General features: G+C 41.8%; 1 protein-coding gene across 1 annotated transcript in view; it reads left to right on the top strand.

Annotated features, from left to right (window-relative positions):
• LOC122944238 (voltage-dependent calcium channel subunit alpha-2/delta-3-like) overlaps positions 1–25,078 on the top strand; it is a 448,666-nt gene that overhangs the window by 238,728 nt on the left and 184,860 nt on the right. The window contains exon 4 of the mRNA XM_044302473.1: positions 347–463. Within this exon, the coding sequence (XP_044158408.1) occupies positions 347–463 (117 nt within the window). The remainder of the gene's footprint in view (positions 1–346; positions 464–25,078) is intronic.

The following is a 25,078-nucleotide window of genomic DNA, read 5'->3' as shown; positions in this document are numbered from 1 at the left end:
TTGCCTCAAAAGTAATATTGCCCCCTTAGTATCCATAGTAGTAATATTATTCTCCACAGTCCCCCAGTAGTAATAAAGCTCACTATAATGGCTCTCAGCATTACTAATGCCCCCTGTAGTAATAAAGTCCACCATAGACAGTAGATCCCTGATGTCTTGTTTGATATGATGGAAGGCTGAAAGCTTGTTACTCTCCCACTATATGCAGTGATGTCTATAGCCTCAATATTAAACATATCTGGAAGAAAAAAAATCTTGCTTTACAGTGGATAATCTGTATTATTCTTAGTTCAACCTATTGCAACTACAAGTTTATAGAAATGTTTTATTCTATTTTTTCTCTCAGAAATACAAAGAATTTGAGAAGGAAGTCTCCATAGAAGAAATAGATGGACTCCAACTTGTCAAAAAACTTGCAAAGGACATGGAGGAGATGTTCCACAAGAAGGCAGAGGCAGTTCGGGTTTGTATTTTTTACATTTTTTTTCTACACTGTACCATACTTTATTCACTGACTTTCATGGTGGTATAGATGGACTGTTGAATAGAGAGGCACCAGTGTTATTAGAGGTGGGTGAATTTTTCAAATATTCGATTAGACAGCTTTGCCGATCTTTGTCAAGGAATTTGATTTGTTATGATACTTCATCACAAATAGTTTTCATTGTATGGAGCAGGTGCAATGACAGGGAATGGTGATCACATTTAACTCCTCAGATGCCACGTTCAATGCTGATCGCAGCATCTGTGACTGACATTAAGGTGCTCAGGGGGTTAATCCAGGGTTAAAAAAAAATGTATACTTACCTCATCCACTTGATTGCAGAGAGTATGCCCGCCCCTACCTTGATTAAAGACCTGCTTTGGCTTTGGGAAGGCAAAAACCTGTAAAGAACGTACATATATAGTGGGAAGTGGGAAAAAAATAAAAATTGGGGTGGAACTGGAAAAAAAATGCAATTCCGCCACAGTTTTATGGGTTTTGTCCCTACATCATTCCCTATGAAGCAAAACGGAACTGTCCCCTCTAATCTCTGGGTCAGAATGATTACAGATACCATATTTGTATAGGATTTGTTCTGTTTTAATACTGGAAAAAAATCTAAATTTTGAACAAAAATATATATTTTTTACATCACCATACTCTGACTTAACTTTTTAATAGTTATAGTCTAGCTAGCTGGTGTACGCCTTTTATCGGTTTTATAGGACATTTTTTAAATCTGACGTCTATATTTGCAACACATTTATCAATAAGGTGCGACTTTTGGTAACTCTAACATAAAATAGGCCACCTGTTCCAAATTAAAGCTGCCTCAAATCCTGAAAAAGACATTTGAGGTCATGCTTGGCTGCTTTCATCAGTCTGTTAGCTCAATTCAAGCTGCTCCTTACTGTGGTCCTTCAGTGAGGAGGAATGGGTGGGGTTCAAGGACCCTTGTTCTAGCAGTCAGTGTAGGTCCCATTGGTGAGGGCCAAAGCAATTAAACATTTATCACCGATCCTTCAGATTGATGATAAAGGTCAAATGTGGGGAAATCCCTTTAAAAAATGTCTTACATATCCTAGGAAATTTCTGAAAGAATATATCTTGTTGGATAGTACAGATATGATTCTAAACACATTTAATTCAACCAGAACTTTGAAGTAAAAAATAAAGAGGGAGAGACCAGAGAGGAAAGTATGAGTCCAAGGAGACCTCACACACAAATTTTCAGGACATTTTCAGGTACAATCGACTGTGACCCCAATCGAAGCTGTTGACCGATTCTCCTAAATCAAACCCAAATCAAATTTTTGAGGGATTTGCTGATCTCTATTGGATAGCCCTAGAATAATTTATTCTGTATCTGCCTAGGGAAAGGCTCTGTGGTCACAGGTGACCCAGTTGCATCTCCACACTCTGGTGGAGGACTCCTGCCTTTATACAAATAGGGCATGGAATATTAGGTAATTGTATGTTTTACACAGCACAGTACGGGTGGCAGAAGGTGGATGGTGTGACACAGTTTGTCTGGGAAAACAGGTATTTTCCTCCCAGCACGTGCTGCTGGGCTGATTTACAGCCAGGTAAGGTCGAATACCTCCATGGGTTTTGGCAGCACCTGGCTGTCCTTAAATAGGCAGCTGGGCTCAGAAGCCATGTCTCTGGGTTGGCATCTGGGTTGGCATCTGGGAGCCTTGTGTCTGGATGAAGGCTTGTTACCTGTTTGGCGTGAAAACAGGTTGGTGCTGCTATCAGAATTGCCGTATAGTGTGAATTACCACCAACATCGCAAGACGGCTTTTTGTTTTTATTATGACTGCCTGTTTTGTTACTTGCCTAAAGTGTGAATAAAATACTGAACTGTTTGATCCAAAGAACTTGTTGTTGCCTCTACACTGTGTCCGCTAATCTACTAAAGCGAAACCCCACAATTGGTGGAGGATGCGTGCATGAGCATTGAGGTGGGCTGGAACACAGATTTTTTTGGGGGGCTTCTGCATTTTTCAGGCATGGTTGTATGTCATACATTAAACCAGCTGTATTACAACCAGTGCCCCTTGACAAAATAGAGGATGTTGTGAAGGCCCTCATGGAGGCTAATCTGCAGCAGCGACAGACAAACGGGTAGCAATGTGAGGCTAATAAGCAGCAGCAGGAGACTAACAACCAGTTGCTGCTACAACACGTGATGGCTTTGCAGACAGCAGGAGCAACCCTGAGTGTCCACAATGCCCGGAAAGCAGTCCGTGCCACGGTTCCTAAGATGACCCCTGCAGACGACATCGAAACCTACCTGCCAATATACGAGAAAGTGATAATCAGGGAAAAGCTACCCCGTGACCAGTGGGCTGAGGTTGTCGGTCCGTTCCTGGCATCCGATTCCCAGAGGATGTATTTTGACTTGCCGGACGACCAAGCTGCCAACTACCAGAAAGTCAAGGGTGAGATTCTGGCAAGACTGGGGGTAAATGTGTTGGTCCAGGCCCAGTGGGTGCATCAGTGGGGGTTCAACCCGGGTGAGCCTGCAAGACCCCAATATTATAACTTACTTCACCTCTTGCAAAAATGGCTACAGCCTGACGTGCTGAGTCCCACTGCTATGCTGGATCGTCTGTTGTCCGATTTGTTCTGGAAGGCTTTGCCATACCCTCTCCAGCACTGGATCGGTCAGGTGTCTCCTGGCAATGCCCTTGAGATGGTGGACCTGGTGAAACACTATGAAGCTACCAGGAATCTGAAGGAGGGTTCTGTCGAGACGGGGGTTGGCAAACCCCGGAAATCTCCACCCCAGGCCCGGAGATTTGAGCAGATAAAACCTGCCCGGGCTCCGATAGTCTTCTGGCGGTGTCAGGAGCCTGGCCATGTAAGGACTGACTGTCCCCATCGGGTTGAGCCCATGGACACTAACTATGGCTACTTCCCAGGCTTCCTGGCACTTTGGCCTGTTATTAGAGTGACATGACATGCACATGAGGCAGGGGAAACACTGGTAGAGCGGCCCGGCTTATGGGGGAGACCAGAACCCTGGAAACCTGAGACCGAAGGTCTAGCAATAGGGGTGACCGCCACTTCGGTTGAAGAGGGGGAGAAAACCCCGCTAAATGTCATGGTGGGAGACGTGGAGGACTTGTCGCCGGGTCCTGAATTGACAGACCTCAATGTCTCCGTGGAAAATTTTGGTACCGCCCAACGTTGGGACCCAAACCTATCCCACACCTAGGAAAATGTGTTAATAGTAGAAGGTGAACCACAACAACCTGGGGCAGAGTCAGTGTTTCCCCGTTTTGTGGTTCATGAGAATATGTTGTATCGGGTAGACCAACTACGGGGTGAACCTATTGAACAATTGGCGGTCCCCAAAACTTATCACAAGCTTGTGTTAGATCTAGCCCACCAACACGTTCTTGGGGGTCACCTGGGGCTGCAGAATACTCAGGATCGCATTCTACAGCGGTTTTACTGGCCCAGCATATTCAAAGAAGTGGAAGAGTTTTGTAAGTCTTGCCCAACCTGCCAGATAACTAGCCCCCAGCCACATTTCCGTAGTCGAAGTCCGCCAGAGGTCATCAACCCATCTTAGTCATTCTAGACTACGCCACTTGGTACCTGGAGGCGGTGCCATTGCGATATACCTCGGCCAAACTCATAGCTAAGGAATTAATGGAGAGATTTTCCAGAGTAGGACTACCTAAAGAGGTTCTGACCGACCAAGGGACCCCTTTTATGTCCAAGGTGATGAGGGAACTCTGTAAGTTGCTGCACATAAAACAGCTACAGACGTCCGTTTACCATCCGCAAATGGACGGTCTGGTAGAAAGCAAACTAAACATAAAAAAAATGTTAAAAAGAGTGGTGGCTAAATATGGTGAAGGACTAGGACCTGCTTCGGCCTTATCTCTTGTTCGAAGTGCGAGAGGTACCCCGTGCCTCTACTGGGTTCTCGCCCTTCAAACTGCCATATAGTAGACACCCTCGTGGTCTCTTGGACATGGCCAAAGAGGCATGAGAACAACAACCCACTCCCACTCAAAAGTGTCATTGAGTACGTTACCCAGATGCAAGATCGGCTAGAGACAGTGTTGCCTCTTGTTAAGGAGCATATGTAGGCAGCTCAGCGAGCCCAGAGTCGGATATATAATCGGCAGGCTTAGGTCCAGATCTTTAACTGTGGGTGATTGGGTTTTGGATCTGGTGCCGACTGTGGACAGTAAGTTCCTGGCTAGGTGACAGGGGCCCTACGAGGTACCTGAGAAAATTGTAAATGTAAATTGCAAGGTACACCAGCCAGGGCGGCGAAAGCTGGAGCAGGTTTACCATGTGAATTTACTCAAACCGTGGAAAGACAGGGAAACTTGTACAGTAGACAGCCCGTGGCTGGGTTTTCTAGAAGAAAAGGTACCGGCCCCTTTGTCTGATGCAAGAAAGGCGGCTGCCACAGTAAAAATTGCTGACAGCCTCTCCTCTAAACAGACTCAGGAGGCCAGGGAGTTTGTTAGTCGGAACACGGATGTGTTCTCAGACCTCCCTGGACGCACTTCCATAATCCAGCATGACAGTGTCACTGAGCCCCAGGCAAAGTCCAATAAAAAACCATACCGGGTATCCGAGGCTCAGCAACAGGCCATATCAAAGGAGGTGCAGATAATGTTGCAGCTAGACGACATTGAGGAGTCAAAAAGAAAGTGAACCAGTCCTATAATATTGATACCCAAGCCGGACGGGACATTGCGGTTTTGTAACGACTTTAAAAAATTTAACGGGGTTTCCAAATTTGAGGCGTATCCCATGCCCCGGGTGGATGAACTCATCGAAAGGTTAGGACAAGCCCGGTATTTTTTGGTTTTGGACCTCACAAAAGGGTACTGGTATCAATATAAGGTCTTACCCTTTGGTCTGCATGCAGCCCCCGCCACTTTTCAGCGACTAATAGACACTGTGCTTCGTCCACATCGTCGGTACGCTCCGGCTTACCTGGACGATATTGTCAGCCACAGTACCGACTGGGAAAGTCACCTACCCAAAGTGCAGGCTGTAGAGGTCTCCCTTCAGAAAGCTGGCCTAACCACTAAGCCAAAAAAATGTGCGATAGGGTTAGAAGAGACTAAGTACCTGGGGTATGTCATTGGGCACGGAGTCATCAAACCCCAAGTGAACAAAATAGAGGCGTTACGGGATTGGCCCCGACCTGTCACCACTAGGCAAAAAAAGTAATTTCTAGGAATGGTGGGCTATTACATGAGGTTTGTTCCCCACTTTGCAACTCTAGCCGCTCCCTTGATAGGACTCTTGAAGGGACACAAGTCAATGATGGTTCGCTGGGATGATCAGGCGGTGGAACACAGGGCAGGCCAGTTACAGGGAAATGCGGATGCCCTATCCTGGGTACACTGTCTGGCGTGTGTTCACACCCTCAGGGTTGAACAAAGGGACGGTATGTGACACAGTGAGAGGTTTTGTCTGGGAAAACTGGTATTTTCCTGCCAGCATGTGCTGCTGGGCTGATTTGCCGCCTGGTGAGGTCAAATACTGGACCGGATTTTAAGTGCCGGTCCGGGTTTTGGCAGCATCTGACTGTCCTTATATGGGCAGCTGGGATCAGAAGCCATGTCTCTGTGTTGGGTTCTGGGAGCCTTGTGTCTGGATGAAGGCTTGCTACCTGTTTCACGTGAAAACAGGTCGGTTCTGCTCTTTGAGGCAGAATTGCCGCATGGTGTAAGTTACCACCAACACCACACTTTTTGTTTGAATATGACTGCTTGTTTTGTCACTTGCCTAAAGTGTGAATAAAACACTGAACTGTTTGATCCAAAGAACTTGTTGTTGCCTCTATACTGTGTCCGCTAATCCTGTCTACCAGAGCGAAACCCCACAATGGGAACTGGTAGAAAATGCAATATGTGTCTGCCAGATGAAGAACTATTTTAAGTTTGATTCATGCATGATACAACTGAAAAGAAAAAGCAAAAAAAGTATAATATTTAATAAAATAAAAATAAAGCAACAAAAAATAAACTAAACAAAAAAGCAAAAGCAGTCATAACTCATAATTAGATTTTTTTTTAAACTGCAGTACCTAGCAACAGTAAGATACAAAAAGTTATAGGATGGTGACATGTTCTTGTCTGTGTGTTCTCAGATTATAAGCAATGGGCTGTATTTAGCACTTCAGGCTCTCATTTACACAGAGCTGTTTATTGGCCTTTTATGCCATCCACTGCATATGTATTTATGTGCACAATTACGTTATCAAACAGGGATTTGTATTCGAGGTGTTAGATATTGTAAATCTGAAAGCTTTGCTTCTATTTTGAGCTTTTACAATATAGCAGAAGATCAACATTAATGTCAGAGAATTAACAATTTACATAAAAGCCATACATCTGTGCAGATCTTTTTTTATCTGTCTTCTTAGTGTACATTTAGTTTTATCACTGCTTAATGTCTGATGTAGCGTTGTGCTTGGCACATCGCAGTGTTTGGCCGAATACCGCGTGTGCTCGAGCGCGATGCTCGAGTCTCCTCCCCGCACGTTTGCTGGCTGCTACGCAGCCAATAAACGTGCAGGTAATTGCTGCCACTTACTGTAATGCTGTAGCCATGTTGGTTACTGGCATTACAGTGATTGGCTGGCCGGAACGCGTCCTTGGGTGCTACAGTGAGGAACAGAAGTATTTGAACCCTGCGATTTTGCAAGTTCTCCCACTTAGAAATCATGGAGGGGTCTGAAATTCACATTGTAGGTGCATTCTCATTCTGAGAGACAAAATTTCAGGAAATCACATTGCATGATTTTTACTGAACATAATAAGTATTTGAGCGCCTGAGAAACAGCGAGAATTCTTGCTCTCAAAGACCTGTTACTGTGCCTTTAAAGGGATTATATAATCTCTTTTTACCCTATCGAGATGCGGACATGCACGGCGGTGCTGGGCTCCTTCAAAGGGGGGCGTGGCTGGGCTCCGGAACGGTTAGTGCAGCCCCTTGGGCCCCTTACCAGGCTTATTTACATATATATAAAATCATTTTTTTACACTCAATAAAACCACTCAGAGATATGGGACAGGTATATTGCAGACATGCTAGAGGCGATCTAGCCGTGCATGTCTGCATCTCTATAGGGTAAAAAAGAGGTGACATAATCCCTTTAAAGGCACTCTAACGGGTCTTTGAGAGCATGAATTCTCGCTGTTTCTCAGGCGTTCAAATACTTATGTTCAGTAAAAATCATACAATCCATCTCTACTCCACTCATTAATCTAACTTACTAGCACCTGTCTGAGTTCTTTAAAGACACCTGTCCACCCCACAGTCAATCAGATGCCAACTACTACCATGGGCAAGACCAAAGAGCTGTCAAAAGACACCAGAGACAAAATTGTGGACCTGCACAAGGCTTGAAAAGGGCTACGGGGCAATTGCCAAGAAGCTTGGTGAAAATAGATCAACTGTTTGAGCAATTGTTAGAAAATGAGGCTAAAGACTACTGTCAGTCTCCCTTGGACTGGGGCTCCATGCAAGATCTCACCTCATAGGGTACTACTAATGATAAGAAAGGTGAGGAATCAGCCCAGAACTGCAAGGAAGGAGCTGGTCAATGACATGAAGAGAGCTGGGACCACAGTTTCAAAGGTCACTGTTGGTAGAACACTAACGCCGACATGGTTTCAAAAAATAAAAAAGCTATGGCTCTCAGACTATGGAGACACTAAAACACAATTTTTTTTTGTTTCAAAAATGCTTTATTGTGTGAAACAAATAAATAAGAAAAAGTATACATATTAGATATTGCCACGTCCGTAATGATCTGCTCTATAAAAATGTCACATGACCTAACCCCTCAGGTGAACGCTGTAAAAATAAATAAATAAAAACTTTGCTACAACAACCAATTTTTGGGTCACTTTGCCTCATAAAGTGAAATAGTGAATGATCAAAAAATCATATGTACTCAAAAATGGTACCAATAAAAACCAATTGCTTCTACAATTTTAAGCCTTCTAAAATGACATTTCCAAAATGATGCCAACATAAAGCAGACATATGGGGAATGTTAAGTAATAAATATTTTATGAGGTATCACTTTTTGTTTTAAAAGTAGAGAAATAGAAATTTAGAAAATTGGTAATTTTTCTAAATTTTGGGTCAATTTTGGATTATTTTATAAATAAAGGTGAAATATATCGACTCAAATTTACCACTGTCATGAAGCACAATGTGTCACGAGAAAACAGTCTCAGAATGGCTTGGATAAGTATAAGCATTCCAAAGTTATTACCACATAAAGTGACACATGTCAGATTTGCAAAATTAGGCTCTGTCAGGAAGGGGGAAATGGTTAAAGCTCTTAGATCCCAAAAAGCTCCCATCTGCCATGTGAGAGAACAAATAATCTATTCCGTAGGAGAAATTCACTTTGTGGTAAAGGAAAACATAGATAACCTTAATTAATACTTGATGACAGTTCCATTTACACTTAAGAACATGGAAGAACCTGCAAAACATGCCTTTGAAATGAGTTCTTATCTGATGGACAAGACTGGACTGAAGATTATGACGCCGCTACATAGTATCCAATAACTTTCATTCTTCTTCTTGCTGGGTTACTTTGATCACTAATCATTTGCATACCAGACAGATGACATTCCTGAAATTGGCAGCAGACATTATTTTCATGTCTTAGGTCCAAAGAAACAAATCTGTCACTTGAGAGATAAAGTATTTGTCCCTTAATGATAAAATCCATACAAGGCTTATAAAACGAGAGCACACAACTAAATGAACTATCAGGAAAACATCCTGCCCTTCTTTCTTCATACCAACTACTCTTTTATCACCGAGAACAGAACTTTGTCAAGCCGTATTTGGTTACATAGTCAATATGGTTGAAAAAAAGACATAAGTCCATCAAGTTCAACCAAGGGATAGGTGGGGACGCGAATCCCAGAAGGAAGTGAGACTCAGATTTCTACCCATTTTCATAAGCATTAATGTTGTATACTTTTAAGAATTCATCTAAACCCTTTTTAAAACTGTCCACTGTTCCTGTTGTGACCACGTCCTGAGGAAGTCTATTCTACAGATACACAGTTCTTACAATAAAGAAGTTTTGACGCTTCTGGAGAGAGTGCAGTGTGTCCTTTCTATGGACTGGTACCGAGAGCTGAACTGCATATTCCAGACGAGGCCGCACCAACTCTTTGTAAAGTGGTAATATTACATCCCTGCCCCATGAGCCCATGCCTCGTTTAATGCATGACAATATCCTGGTGGCCTAAGAAGCAGCTGATGGGGACACCCGATTCCTTCTACACAAGTGACTCCCCTAGTGTTAAATCCCCTAGGACATATGAACCACAGAGATTATTACTACCAAGATGCATACAGTAACTTTACATTTATCCACATTGAACCACATGTTCGCCAACTCTCAAAGAACATCCCATAGACTTTTGGAAAAGAGCAGGGAAATCTCCTGGGCGCCTAGCATCCTCTTTAAAATATACTCACCTCAACAACCTAATGTCAGGATTCAAGACTTTTGTCTGTGGCAGTGCCCAGGGATGAAGAGGATAATAAGCAGTAGGAACGAGGAGTGGTGAGTATCTGAAGAGTCTAGTCTGAGGTTTGTAGTTTCCTAGGTGGTCTGTATTTGTTTGGGGAAGTCGATCTTCATTTGATATGGAGGTCTGATCTGTGTTCTTTTTTTCTTAGGGGTTTGGTCTAGAATTTATATCCATTTAGGGGGTCTAGTCTTGGGTCTGTGTTAATTAAAGGTGTATGGACTGGTGTCTATATACATTTTTGGAGTGTTATGAAGGAGGTCATAAGCACTATTTGTGATTCTAAATAAACAAATGTTCGATATAAATGGGTTAAAAAACAACAAATACATAATTTCATACAATCTTCTTGATGTCTGAAACCGCTGACCTCCATTGCTATATAAAAATGTGATCGGCAGGGGTCTCAGTGCTGAGGCCCCACGTATCGCTAGAATGTGGAGAAAGAAGCAGTCACATAGCAAGATCTTTCTCCTCACTGCAGGAAAGGAATTGAGATGGACTCAATAGAAAGTCTATGTCCTATCTCGCTTCTGTGTCTGGCAGCGAGGAGAGAGAAAGCGCGATATGCGAGCGCATCTATCTCCTCATTTTAGGGGTCGTGGGGGTCTCAGCACTCACACAATGCCCACTGATCAAAACCTTTCATATGACTCTATGACAAACTGGTGGTGAACTCGGATCAGTTTTTCGTACACTCACACCTGTTGACCCATTGTGCCCCTGCAATCCGTTACTGAAGCACATTGAAAGGACTGATCCTACAGTCCTCTCTATTATGTGCATACACTCATGAGTCCTCTCAATGCATTCCAAGGCAGGTTTGTGGGTGCAGTTCAGGGGAATGGAGATGAGAATTGTCATGGAAATTACTGATCCGAGGTGTCCATATAGTACTGTACTTAATATGGCTTGCAGGAGGTGACAGTCCCTTTAAGTATAAAAACTAGAACAGACAAAATGTATTCTGTATTCCAACCTGCAGCTCAAGTCTAATTGCCTCTTGTTGCCAACATGTTGTTTTTTTATTAGTGTCACACTATCCAATAATGATAAAAGATGGAGAATTATTGTTGTACAGTATAATGTATTGGGGAGTCATTTTTAGGCTACCGGGGACCTAAATTCCAATATTTCTCATTTTAGAATTGGAAAATTATCTTTTTTTTTACCATTCATAGTTGATAGCTTTTTTGGGCAAATATTTTGATGTCGTGATAATTTTCTACTCCAAGTATTGGCATCGGATTACTTTCTCACATGCAGACTGCTGAGCTCCTGTAGTTTCTGCCGTTCTGCAAATGCAGATGTGGAGATAAATGATTTTCCTATACTGACTTCTCAACAGATAATAGCCGTCATTGATTAAAGTTTTATCAAGGTTTTCCCAGACTTGTTTGGACTACACGTGCCAGAACGAATAAAACCCTTTACAAGCTTCGCCCAATGCATTAAAGCGATTGTCTCGCTTCAGCAAATTACATTTATCATGTAGACAAAGGCACATAACTAATGTATTGTGATTGTCCATATTGCTTCCTTAGCTGGCTCGATTAATATACACTGCTCGTATCTAAGGGTTTCGGTCACCGCTGCAGCACAGATACAATATGGCCGGAAGCTGCTGTGCATAAGTGCCTACGCACATTCCCACAGTATTGGCCACCAGAGAGACCGGCGCTTTTTCCTATAGTGTGCAAGCACGACCACCACTGCTGGATTGTAGGGTGTTCGTAACCCCTGGATGGAAAAATGAATCAAGCCAGCAAAGGAGGCAATATGGACAATCACATGCCTTGTATTAACTTTCTCTACATGATAAATGTAATTTTCTGAAGTGAGACAATCCCTTTAAAGAGAAGGTGGAATGGTTTTTGCTTTATGCATCTATTACATCATTTACTTTTCATAATTGCCTAGTTTTAGTTGTGCTTTTAATTGTGTCTGATCTGCTTTTATAGAGAGAAAAAAGACAATGCAACAGCACTCTGCAAACCAAATAAAGTACAATAATGCCATAGTCACAAAAAACATTCAAGTGCCAATGTTACGCATATTTATAAAGTGAGATGCTTGGCAAGTGCATTTTGTACAAAACCATTTGGGCCCGTCTGCCAAACGTCAAGGCGATCTCTGTAAGACGGGAACCTAACACTAAATACTACCTGTCATGCGCCATAATGGCTGCCATAAAGTTCAGGAAGTGTTGGTTCCATTGGCGGCCATTATGGTGCATAACAGGTAGTATTTAGTGTTAGGTTCCCGTCTTACAGAGATCACCTTGACGTTTGGCAGACGGGCTCAAATGGTTTTGTACAAAATGCATTTGCCAAGCATCTCACTTTATAAATAAGCGTAGCATTAGCATTTGAATATATTTATTGTGACTATGGGATTATTGTACTTTATTTGGTTTGCAGAGTGCTGTTGCATTGTCTTTTTTCTCTCTGTGTTTCTCATGATGGCAGCGTGCACCTGCACATTGGGATGTGCTGACTAACCCTCTTTTTTTTGCTGATCTGCTTTTACAACATACGGCTCCACTTTATTTCCATAACCTCTGTGCATATTATTGGTAAACATGTCAGAAATCACTTTCTCTTTTTATTGCGCTTTTAATTTTTTCCTGTTACCTGGTGTTCAAAGATTCCCATCACGATGGCACTGTATAAAATAATTGCAGCCATACTCTAATTCAATTTCCGGAGATTCATGGTTCACTACACCGATGGGGCTTAGCTAGGGAAGCCTGGGAATTCAAAGCTTTTTATCGCAGACTTCCACTTGCAGAGTGTTAGTTTTCCTACGTACAGTTCTTTGGCATTTGCTTTTCATAAAGCACACTTTGGGGATACTGCTTTTTTTAGGGTGACTAAGGCTGGCGGTTCTCCTAGTTACATTTTTTGGCTTGCTGAAAAGTTTAATTATTTTTTATATTTTCAAAATATCACAAAAATTAGAAGCACTGGACCAGACTTTTCAGATGCAGAAAATGGGTGTTATAGGGGAACTTCAGCAAATGAGATAATGTATTTCCATTTTCAACACATCCTTTGTCTACTAGCTTTGTCAAAGACATTTCTGTGCCACCCCTCTTTTCATATTACAGTATATTCCTTTTATTCTTCATGACCAAACTGTGTTCCATCGAATGGAATTTTCAAAATTCTAAAATGGATTTGGAAATTTTCCACGACAAGTTTTGTTGTAATTGCAGTCTGAATTATATGTTAAACTAGATGTAACAGTTTTGTCATTTAAATAGATTTTCTAGAATTTTACATTTGTAGCCTGTCCTTAAAGGCTATGTACACCTTTGAGGGCAATTGTTTTTTATTATTGCATTGAAATCATTTTGAGCTAAAAATAATTTTTACAATAGTTTTTTTTATTAAAAATATGATGTCTTTTTTTCTGTACAGAGCTGAGATGCTCTAGTAGCACCCTTTGGATTTTCTGTCTTTGCCGTCAGACCAGGAGCAAACAGACTCCTTATCTATACTCTCTGACATTATAAACACTTGTTATAGCTCAGTTCTTATCTAACTGATAAGAATGTGGCCTAAATAAGTGTTTATGACCTCTCAGTAGTTTAGAGATAAGGGTTGTTGGATGACCAGCACAAAGTGAAAGTAAGATTGTGGCATTCTTGATTTAAAGGGGTTGTTTGTCCATAGCATCCTATTACGTATCTAGGTGGTCAGACCTTATAGAAGGATCTGTGGCTCCCCTCTCTAGGACAGTAAAAGGAATCAGGCAGAAACTGTTGTAAACAAGGCAGACTACTGATCTCACTTGGGGGCAACAGTCTTGGCAGACAACAAACGTGGTGGTCACAGCCTGTCAATCAGGGAACAGACTTGCTTAGAGGCAAATAGTTAATTAGCTCCACTGTCCCTTTGAGTGGCAATATGAAAATATAACACAGTGTCTTTAAGAGGCAACAAATGCACCCAGCTCCCAGAGAATTGGCACTCTATTTCCAGTCTCATCAATCAGGCAGCAATTAAAGAAGGTTACGTATATATACAGTTGTCACCGCAACTCTATTTATGTGGTGCAGTACTGCACAATGTGCACTGTCCCAATCAGTCATGGTGAGCCCTGCCTCACATCACACAGTATTGCACACAGTCTATACCGAGTTATAGGCAGGGGGCTGGCTGGTCGGTCTTGGTCGACATGTTTGGCTATCATACAGGCCATGAAGACTTCCAGAATGCAAAGGCTAGGCAGCTTCATTCTACTCCTGAGTTACCTCTGTGGTGTTCAGCTTTCGATGTCCTAGTTAGTCCCTGAGTTTTCACACCATATAGAAAAGTGATACATACTTCCACTTTCTAGCTTCTTGCTGTACAGGTACATTGCTTGCTTTGTTTCTAAAACCAGCTTATTAGCTCACTCGTTATTACATCTGCCTGTTACATAGACCTGCAGAGAACTGCTATTTTTTACCAGAAATGTGCTTTTTCCAATGCTTAAGGACCTGATCAAATAAAACCAGGTAACTAAAAGGTCCTTTTGCACCCACACATTAGTAATAATAGGATTGGCTAGTAGGTGACAGCATAATCTCAGTGTTGCTTCCATAAGATGTACATATATTGTATAGTGCAATATGCTTACAGTATATCAAGTATATCCCAGTGCAGTATATCTACAGTATATTTCCCTCTTACCCCCAGTGTGGCTCATTAGCAATGCTCAATCCATCCTGGCCAAGGTAAATGACTCTCCCAGAGTAGTTGTATGTAATCAGAAGCTGACTGTGACACTTTCCACTAATAAACATCAATATCCAGAGCCTGTGCACACTCCACATTTTATCCTCCTAGTGCAGTACCTGTTTTTGAAGTACTCTTCTCGTAGTACTCGTCTCTACTTGTAGCTTGCATTTCCCAGTAGTACAAGACCCTCACAGCAAATAGGTAACACATCATATTTCATATCCAACACAGCATATCATATCACTTCATTTCAACCCCATTTACTTTAAAGAGTCTCTGGCGTTTTACACAATTTCATTTCATTTAATAGAGAATGGTGTAACTAGCAAATTTCTAAAAAACTTCATTTAAAAAACATGTTTGCATCCACCTGAAAAAAGCTATAAAGGCATGGCCACTAGGGGTCTCACTTCCATCTAATTTGTCTTCTACTGCCTGTTTTCAGGCAAAATCCGTCTCTAGTAACTGAGACACAGAAGACAGCAGAGAGGAAATGGGGCCGTGTCTGAACTAGCTGAGATCCTAAGCCCGATAAAAGAACTGCTTCTGCCTATATGTGTAATATCCCCCTCCTTGTCTGTTCTGTTAGTGACAGAGCTGAAAACAGTGGGAAGTGAGGGAAAGAATGTCATAGCAGTACAGTCCTGGCATATTCCACAGAATGGAGATGTCTCCTGCTTCTAAGAGAAATACATCTAGCTGTGCAGCTCAAGAAGGGAATAATTAGTCTGAAAAAGACATTAGGGAAGCACAAAAAGGAAAATGACATCACAGCAGTACAGTGCTGGCAGATTCCACTGAAGGGAGATGTCTCCTGCTTCTAAGAGAATTACATCTAGTTGTGCAGCTGAAGAGAGGAATAATTAGACTGATAAAGACATTAGGGAAGCCCAAAAAGGGAAAGGACGTCACATCAGTACAGTGCTGGCAGATTTAACAGAATGGAGATGTCTCCTGCTTCTAAGAGAAATACATCTAGGGAAGGTAAAAAAAGACCTGTTCCTTCACAATTATAATTGAACAAAGAAGCATAGCCATTATGCAAACTTTTTTGAAAAGTCAGGTAAGCTTTAAACCTGGGATAAATCATAAGTATCTGATCAATGGGGTCTGACCTCTGGGACTCCAACCAATCACTGGAACAGGGGTTCTTGAGTACCTCAAGTGAATGTAGTAATGATTATGCAAGCGCAGATGATCTATTCATCTCACTGGGACAGCAGAATTGAAGCTGAGAATAGCACTTGACTTGCGTATGGATTTAGAAGAGGTGATTTGTCAGCAGAATGAGCTTTCTAATGTGTATGACCCACCTAAAAAGTTTGAGATTAGATTGTAAACCTCATTGGTGACAGGGAAGGATTTACAGTATGTGAGGACATTCTCTGTGGAATGTGTTGAAACTAGACAAGTAATAGAAAATTACCATAATACTTCATAATACTGCATAATAAGTGGATAGAATCGAGACGATGAATGTTATTCTGACCTGTGAATATTTTTGGGGTATTTGTTGCTTAGGTTTTGTTTAACTTAAAGGTAACAAAAAGTTCTTCATGTACTTAGTTCTGATTGTTGTTCTATATATTTAACTGGAAGCAAAATTAAAAATGCAATAATCCCCAGATATCTATGGCGTTTGAGGGTTGATATGTAAACTGGTCGTGGGTGGAAGAAAATTACGGTGAATCAACTAATTGCTGCCATAAATAGCTGTAAATGACAGAATCTGCCATAATAGAAGAGACAATTGCCTATAATTGTTAATTGTTGCCAACAAAATTAAAGGTTTTCCAGAATATTTGTTTACATTCATTTGCATTATTATATTTCTATTGGGTGCTGGCGGAATACAAATAGATTCTTTCAAGTTTATTTAAAGATTGTTCGGAATTGTTCGGATCCTAATTACACAACAGCTCTTTGTCTTCGGTACTTATCCATGACACAGTTTATGTTGTGATTAATATTCTTCCTGTTGTAATTTGCCAAATTAGGTGGGTGGGATGAGCAATTGCCTATTTGCTGAAATCAACTCTTAGGTGTCATCCAGATTAAACCAGTTATGTGTCCTTGTCAAGAACATAAGCTCCGAATGAAATTTTCAGAGAAAAGAATTCCATGGAAAAGTCAATAATCCTTTAAATGGGGTTTTCTGTGTGGTTTATATCTTTAAGATATGTCAGTATCTGATCAGCGGGGGTCAAAACATAATTAGTTTGGGTCAGACTTTTTGTGCTACCAGTTGATTACGAGAACACAGGGAACGGATAACTTTGGCTTAATTCCTGCACATTGGCGATTCCATCCACCCGCTGTTTAATAGAAGTTCAATACAGCCCTACCAGAGTGACCAAGAGCAGGGATGGCCAACCTGTGGCTCTCCAGCCGTTGTAAAACTACAATTCCCACCATACCCAGCTGTAGGCTGATAGCTGTAGCCAGCCAGGGTATGCTGGGAGTTGTAGTTTTGCAACTATAGAATATCAAAGTAGAGATGTAATAAAAAAAATGTATGCCTCAAGTTTTTTATGTACAATATGGTCTTATGAGCAATGTATGGCACTATATACTTCTAAAATGTATCTCAGAAGACTCAAACATGGTATAAACATCTGGGCAGAAGTGTAGTTGGCAACAAGCTTACAGATCGGTCCAGATGTTGCATACAGTACATGCAACTGAAATTAGTTAAATTGGTAATATAACAGATTTTTAGGTTCTATAATAAATTCCAAAGTGGTAGGGGTTCTCACCCCACTGATCCTCAGAATGATGTGACCACACAGCTCCATTTCCATTATTACTTTCCTATTGAAGCTGGGAAACAGGAGCAACGCTGTTCAGAATAAACTGAAGAAGGGTCGACAGAGGTCCCAGAAGTCAGCCAACCCCCACTGATCATAAGATGATTCTATATCCTAGCGCTAAACCATTCTTAAACCTTTGTTTTCATGTTTGGACCCTGCTGAGGTCTTCTCATCGGGGATTATAACTGAGTTTTAACCTATTTTGAGCTTATGGGAGATGACTGAGAGCTGAACTTTACATACTTTACTGCAACTAGATCCAGGGGTAAAAAAAAACATATCTTTGCTAGCACAAAACTGAAATGTGGCTATATTGGAATAGTAGGATGTTGTACATGAGGTCAATGTAACGAGTGCCAGAGCCACAAAATGCAATTTCTTAGGTCAGGGGACATGTTTGTCAACTGGTTACATTGTAGATTCCACAAAAATCTGTCACTACAGAATTATGGACACCTTGTATTAGGGGAATATGAGAGGCCGGCAGAGCAGTACCTTGTAATATCATGATTCTCTCAGTTCTAGTTCAATCTTGCACAGGATAGCAAGGGATTTACGCCTCATTAAACCTGCTGGAATTCAACTTCCAACATAAAAGAACTCAGCAGTGCTAGCAAACATGAATGTAAAATACAAAGATTTTTAGATGCATAAATTTGAAGGCTTCACCTGCAAGAGAAAAGCAGACAATAACTCTACCTACTGTATATTAGCTTCATATGCCAGCATTTTGGATGAGCTGGTTTGATGCATGAGCTGATGGTGCATTGCCTTACCAAACACAGTCGAACATACTATATTCGGCAGGGCTGGCCAACCATCTGATATGTAGTGGGGTTCTGGATCTCCCCCAACATCAGATGTCAGGGAAAAGAAGAATTGGCTTCATTAGATTTCAACATTCTTGATCCTTTTAAGCCACCTCCACCGGTGCCTGGCTATGGTTTATCTCCCTCATCTCTCCAAGAGCATATGCATGTTATATATGGAGATGAAGGGAAGGTTACAAGGAACAGCTATTTGTTGACAGCTATACAAAATGTATGGCATGGGCAACGTTTAGAGCTTGGTGACCTTGAAGTATAGTTTGTGGCATGGTAAGTGATGTTTTGGTGTTTAGCAGAAGCTGACACCAGACTCTAAGTTTAGAGAAAGCAAGAGTTGGAATATCTGAATTAGGATGACTCAATGGAAGAAGGTACATTTAGCTGGTTATGTGAAAAAAGAGGCATTATACGATTTGCACTTTCAGGTAACTCATTAGTATAGCATACATTAGTGGTGGCCCAAGATAACCTACAGCATATCCTATTGTCCATTGTAACCCGCACTAACACACTGGTGGTTATGTATACAGTGATTGGTGTGTATTTTTTGATAAAGCTAAAACTATAATGTCCTGGTTATAGCTGTTAAAGTGGTATTCCAGTGGGAGAAAAGTTGTTTTGAAAAAGATAAATTAAAAAATTATCCACTGCTCTGGTCTCTGCTGCTCTTCACTGCCTGATCCTGGCTCAACACATAGAAAATGGCTGAAAATAGCCACTCAGCCAATCACTGGTCGCATCAGTCAGTGCATTGAGCCCCCGTTCTTCCTACAATAACTAATTATCGATTTGTTTTGAGCTCCCCCTAGTGGTGACTGCATAAAAATGCAGAGTTTTTACAATGGGAATAGAAAGAAAAAGCGAGTTGAACCTTCCATGCCCCATAGCAGTTGTGGGGCCTGCCTCCATTGAAGGTGCTTCTCTGACCTAAAGGAATGAAGACTTTTGCTGTGTATGAGATATACAGCATAATTTCTACTACAAGTTATTTTGGCCATGACATAATCCCCATTGTCTACTTTTCAATCTGGCTTTTTAGCAGAGCATATGGGAGAAGGGAATGAATTTTTATAAAAATAAAGTATGTTGTTAGGCGTTTCATCTCCATTAAGAAAGCACATTTGTCCTCTCTGATCCTTTTGCTTTGAGAGATTTAGCCCTTTCTCCGCAATGTAAGTACTCCCATAGGACAAACAATGACAGTAAATTGCAATCAGAATTGAACTGCACGGGAGAGGTAAACAGTCTCAAACTGTACCATAAATTGTAGTTTGCCGATGATTCTGTGTTTTACTGTGAAGCTGAAATGATGGCAATCACCGGAGCACAAAGCGCGAGAACATGAATACACTTGGAAATAATATCGTTCCTTCTATCACTTTACAAGGCATTCACGGGAAAAACACCACAATTTATGACAAGAGGGAAAGCAATAAGCCAAACAATACCACCAATGAATCTGCATTTCTTCCCTTCATGCCATGAATATAAAAGATGCAATCATTGCCAAAAGCAAATATAATTTGATTCAAAAAAGTTAAAAAAATAAATAAAATTGATATGCACTTTGATTTATTCCCACATTAATATACATAGTGGAGAGTAACGAGGAGGCCGGAACGCTCCATGCCTAACTGCCAGCGTCAGTTTTACACGTGAAGAGATAAAGAGATAAATGATCAGTCTCAAGTAGGGATAGAATAGAAAAAGTACTTTTGTAATGAAGGACAAAATATATATACAATGCTCAGCATAAATGAGTACACCCCAACAGATTCCTTTCAGAATCAACATATTCTATGGGATACAATACTAAAAAATACTCCCACAAATGTGGGCCACTGATTGCAAATAATATTTGTTCATTTGCACACACATAAAAGTTATCCTAACAAATGAATTCAAGACCATGTTGCAAAAAAATAATGAGTACACCCCAATGAAAGTTATAGGAGCAAAGATAAAGTTCTGATGAACAAGAATTCAACACCAGATGAGTCTAATTATTCATTAAACAGGTGTCCAGGCCAAAGAAAACCCCTTCCCATTTTATGCTGTCAGCAATGGCACCACGTGGAAGAGAAATGTCACAAGAAGGACAAGCATTTCTTTACACAAGAAAGATGGAGGCTACAAGAAGATCAGCAAAGCTTTACTTATCAGTCCGAATACTGTAGCAAAAGTTATACAAACATTTAAAAAAGATGGAACTGCAATCATCTCTCAGAGGTGTCCAGGCCGTCCACAAAAGCTAACACCGAAACGGGAGCGTCTTCTAATGAGAAGGGTAGAAGAAAATCGCCATGTATGTTCACTGCGGTTAACTAAAGAGGTAGAAAGCCAAACTGGGGTGAATGTTTCCCGTGACACAAAATATAGCATACACTTCAGAGAAATGACATGCATGGATATCGTACATGAAGGAAGCCCATGCACAAAAAAGGCTGCCTACAATTTGCCAGGGCCCATGCTGAAAAACATAAGGACTAAGATAAATGTTTTTGAAACTGATGGCTTCAAAACTGTATGGTGTGGCAAAGGTGAGGAATACAAAGAAAAAGGCATGGTATCTACAGTAAAACATGGTGTCCTTATGTGGAGCTAGTGACGAGGTGCTGCATTTCAATAATGGTATCATGAATTCACAAGATGTACTGCTGTATACTGAAAGAGAAGATGCTACCATCACTCTGTTCCCTTAGTTATCGTTTACTTTTCCAATATGATAATGATCCAAAACACACATCCAAGACTATTGTTCCATTTCTGAAGAAGAACAGGGTGAAAGTGATTCAGTCGCCAAGTATGTCACCTAATCTGAACCCAATGGAACACCTATGGGGAATTCTGAAGAGACAAGTTGAGCATCACACTCCATCCAGCATCCAGGTGTCACGGAAGGTGTACAGGAAACAAGACAATGCAAAATGAATATATGACTCACTGGATCCAAAACTAGGGAACAAAAGGGAGACCCCTGCATAAGACCTGGCACTCTCCCTGACTGCTCAGCCTATGCGAACACCCCAATGGTGGATGATCGCATATCCTCGTACCTCGACTATATAACACCTGAACACCCTACAATAGTGAGGGGACACGACCACCGGCTCCCTACACTAGACACGGAGGGAGTCAGGTCACCTGGGATCCAGCAATCATAAAATCACAAATGAATGTACAACACTTATCTTGTAGAAGACTGGGAAATAGGATCAGCATGCACACACACTCCAGGAAGTTGTATAAACCGCACACTAATGCATTATGGGGAGGAATTTAAAGGGATGCAATCAGTCCAACTACAAGACAGCTGAGAGAGGCTAACGAGATGAGGAACTGAAAACCAAAACAAAGAAAGCTCAAGGAGGAGGTTCTGAAAGGCATCTGTCAGAGCTTCTCAGATGTCTGGTTGTGACACCAGGCTCTAAAAGAGATTGTTCTTGAAGACGGGAAATAGATCTTGCAATATGTCGTCAACTTGTTCATTCCATACCTAGAAGACTTGGTGCTGTCCTTCAAAATTATGGAGGTCATACAGAATACTAGATGTAGTAGTTTTTGATGTAGGATGTATTCATTTTTGTATTACCTAGACCTACGTTACATTATTCACCTGTCAATATTTAGTACATTGCTCTTGTATTCAGTGAGATAATGATTAAAATCTTACTTTTCAAAGGGGGTCTACTCATTTATGCTGAGCACTGTATATAGATAGAGAGACAGGTGAGTAGATTCATTTTTAATTGGCCACAAGTTAACTTAAAACCACTGGGGTTGATCACTCATAGGTGACCCCTTTAAACCCTTAGGGACCCATGACGTACCGGTACGGCATGGATCCCGAATCCTTAAGGACCCATGACGTACCGGTACATCATGGCTTTAATTCGCGATTCCGGCGCCGCGGAGGTTAATCGGAACGGGATGCTGGCTGAAATCATTCAGCCGGCATCCCGTAACAACGCAGGGGGGGGGGTCATTTGACCCCCCCCCCCCCGTATCGACGATCGCAGAAAACCGCAGGTCAATTCAGACCTGCAGTTTTCTGCGTTTCCGGTCCATTCGGGTGTCCTGTGACCCGATGAACCGGAAAAACACTGCGATCGGTGGCGTGATTACACACCACCAATCGCAGTGCGAAGCTTTGCAGAGGCGGAGCTGGCCCTGGTGCTGAACACTGCTGTCCAGGGTGCTGATTGGTGCAGGGGAGAGAGGCGCGAGATTCAAACTTCCTGCGCTCCTCTCTCCCCTCCTCTTCCTGTCCAGCACCCTGACCGTGCAGCACCGTTCAGCACCAGCTCCTGCGTCCCCCTAATCGGCATCCATCACCCTCCTGCACCCATCGCCACCCAGGTAGGTTAGGGTCAGTGAGGGAGAGGCACCATTAGGAAGGGAAAGAAGGGAAAAGTTAGTTAGGAAAAAAATAAATAAAAAAAAACTTTTACACAAAACTTTCTTTGCTCCATCTATCAGACCCCAGACCCCCCCCTGCCACTTGCCCCCTACCACTTGTTGCTGGTCAGGTATAAGGACAAGAGGGATGTCCTTATGCTGTCCACAATCCACGGTAACAGCACCACCCCAGTCTCTGTGCGAGGTACCACGGCAACGGTCCTCAAGCCCGATTGTATCGTCGACTACAATCGGTATATGGGAGGAGTTGATCTCTCTGATCAAGTCCTCAAGCCATATAACGCCATGCGCAAAACCCGGGCATGGTACAAAAAAGTTGCGGTCTACTTGGTACAGGTTGCCATGTACAACTCTTTTGTACTATCCCGAAGCGCTGGCAGCACAGGGACATTCCTCCAGTTCTATGAGGCAGTCCTCAAAGACCTGATCTTTTCGGACCGGGAAAGAGCAGACCGGAGTACCTCGGGAACTGGAGGCGCCCGGATCGTCCCTGGCCAACGCTTTCCAGGTGTGGTCCCCCATACTGGAAAGAAGGGACGAACCCAAAAAAGATGCAGAGTGTGTCACAAGAGGAGATACGGAAGGACACCACTACTCAATGTGACACGTGCCCCGATCATCCGGGCCTCTGTGTTATCGATTGCTTCAGGGAGTATCACACTTCCATGGAGTACTACATTTTTATAATCCCCAACAGTCCACTAGAGAACATAAAACACTATGGCTCTTAGACTTTGGAGACACAGAAACTATTTTTTTCCCCCAAAAAATATTAGTTTTAGAGCAGGCATCCTCAAACTGCGGCCCTCCAGATGTTGTAAAACTATAACTCCCAGCATGCCCAGACAACCTACAGCCATCAGCAGGGCATGGTGGGAATTGTAGTTTTACAACATCTGGAGGGCCGCAGTTTTTAGGATGCCTGCTTAGTGTCTCCAAAGTCTGAGAGCCATACATATTGGGCATCGTCGTGTGCGTAAAAGTCGTCGCTATAAAAATAACTTTTGACCAAACGCCTCGGATGAACGGTGTTAAAAATATAAAACAAAAACGGTGCCAAAACACCAATTTTTGGGCAAAATTTCAATTTGAATCCTTTTTGCCGGTAATAAAGCAAGGGTTAACAGCCAAACAAAACTCAATATTTATGGCCCTGATTCTGTAGTTTGCAGAAACACCCCATATGTGGTCGTAAATGGGTATATAGCCGCACGGCAGGGCATAAAACGAAGGGAACTCCATACGGTTTCTGGAAGGCAGATTTTGATGGACAGTTTTATTTTTGACACCATGTCCCATTAGAAGCCCCCCTGATGTAGCCTAGACTAGAAACTCCAAAAAAGTGACCCCATGTAAGAAACTACACCTCTCAAGGTATTCAAAAGTTACTTTACAAACTATGTTAACCCTTTAGGTGTTCCACAAAACTAAATAGCGAATGTAGAAACATTTTTAGAATTTAATTTTTTTGTTACATTGCCTCAAAAAAGAGTAATATAGAGCAACCAAAAATCATATTTACCCCTAAAATAGTCCCAAAACAACAACCACCTTATCCCGTAGTTTCCTAGATGGGGTCACTTTAATGGAGTTTCTACTCTAGGGGTGCATCAGGGGGCTTGAAAGGGTACATGGTGTAAATAAACCAGTCCAGCAAAATCTGCCTTCCAAAAACCATATGACGTTCCCCTCCTTCTATGTCCTGCCGTTTAGCCAAATAGTAATTTACGACCACATATGGGGTGTTTCTGCAAACTACAGAATCAGGGCAACCCATTTTGTTTGGCTGTTAACCCATTTTTTTCCAGTAATAAAGGAAGGGTTAAAATGGAAAATTTTCCAAAAAATTGAAATTTCAAAATTGTTTCTCCATCTGCCATTAACTCTTGTGGAACACCTAAAGGGTTAACAAAGTTTGTAAACCCAGTTTTGAATACCTTGAGGGGTGTACTTTCTTAGATAGAGTCACTTTTTTGAAATTTCTATTCTAGGGGTGCAACAGGGGGCTTCAAATGGGACATGGTATAAACAAAACCAGTCCTGCAAAATCTGCCTTCCAAAACCCATATGGTGTTCCCCTCCTTCTATGTCCTGCCGTTTGGCCAAACAGTAGTTTACGACCACATATGGGGTGTTTCTGTAAACTACAGAATCAGGGCAACCCATTTTGAGTTTTGTTTGGCAGTTAACCCTTGTTTTACTCCTGGAAAAAATTGATTATATTGGAAAATTTTCCAAAAAATAGAAA

Source organism: Bufo gargarizans, chromosome 7, assembly GCF_014858855.1.
Source record: "Bufo gargarizans isolate SCDJY-AF-19 chromosome 7, ASM1485885v1, whole genome shotgun sequence".
NCBI classification, from domain to species: Eukaryota; Metazoa; Chordata; class Amphibia; order Anura; family Bufonidae; genus Bufo; species Bufo gargarizans.
The sequence above is the reverse complement of the archived record's forward strand: the minus strand, read 5'-3'. Positions and strand labels throughout refer to the sequence as shown.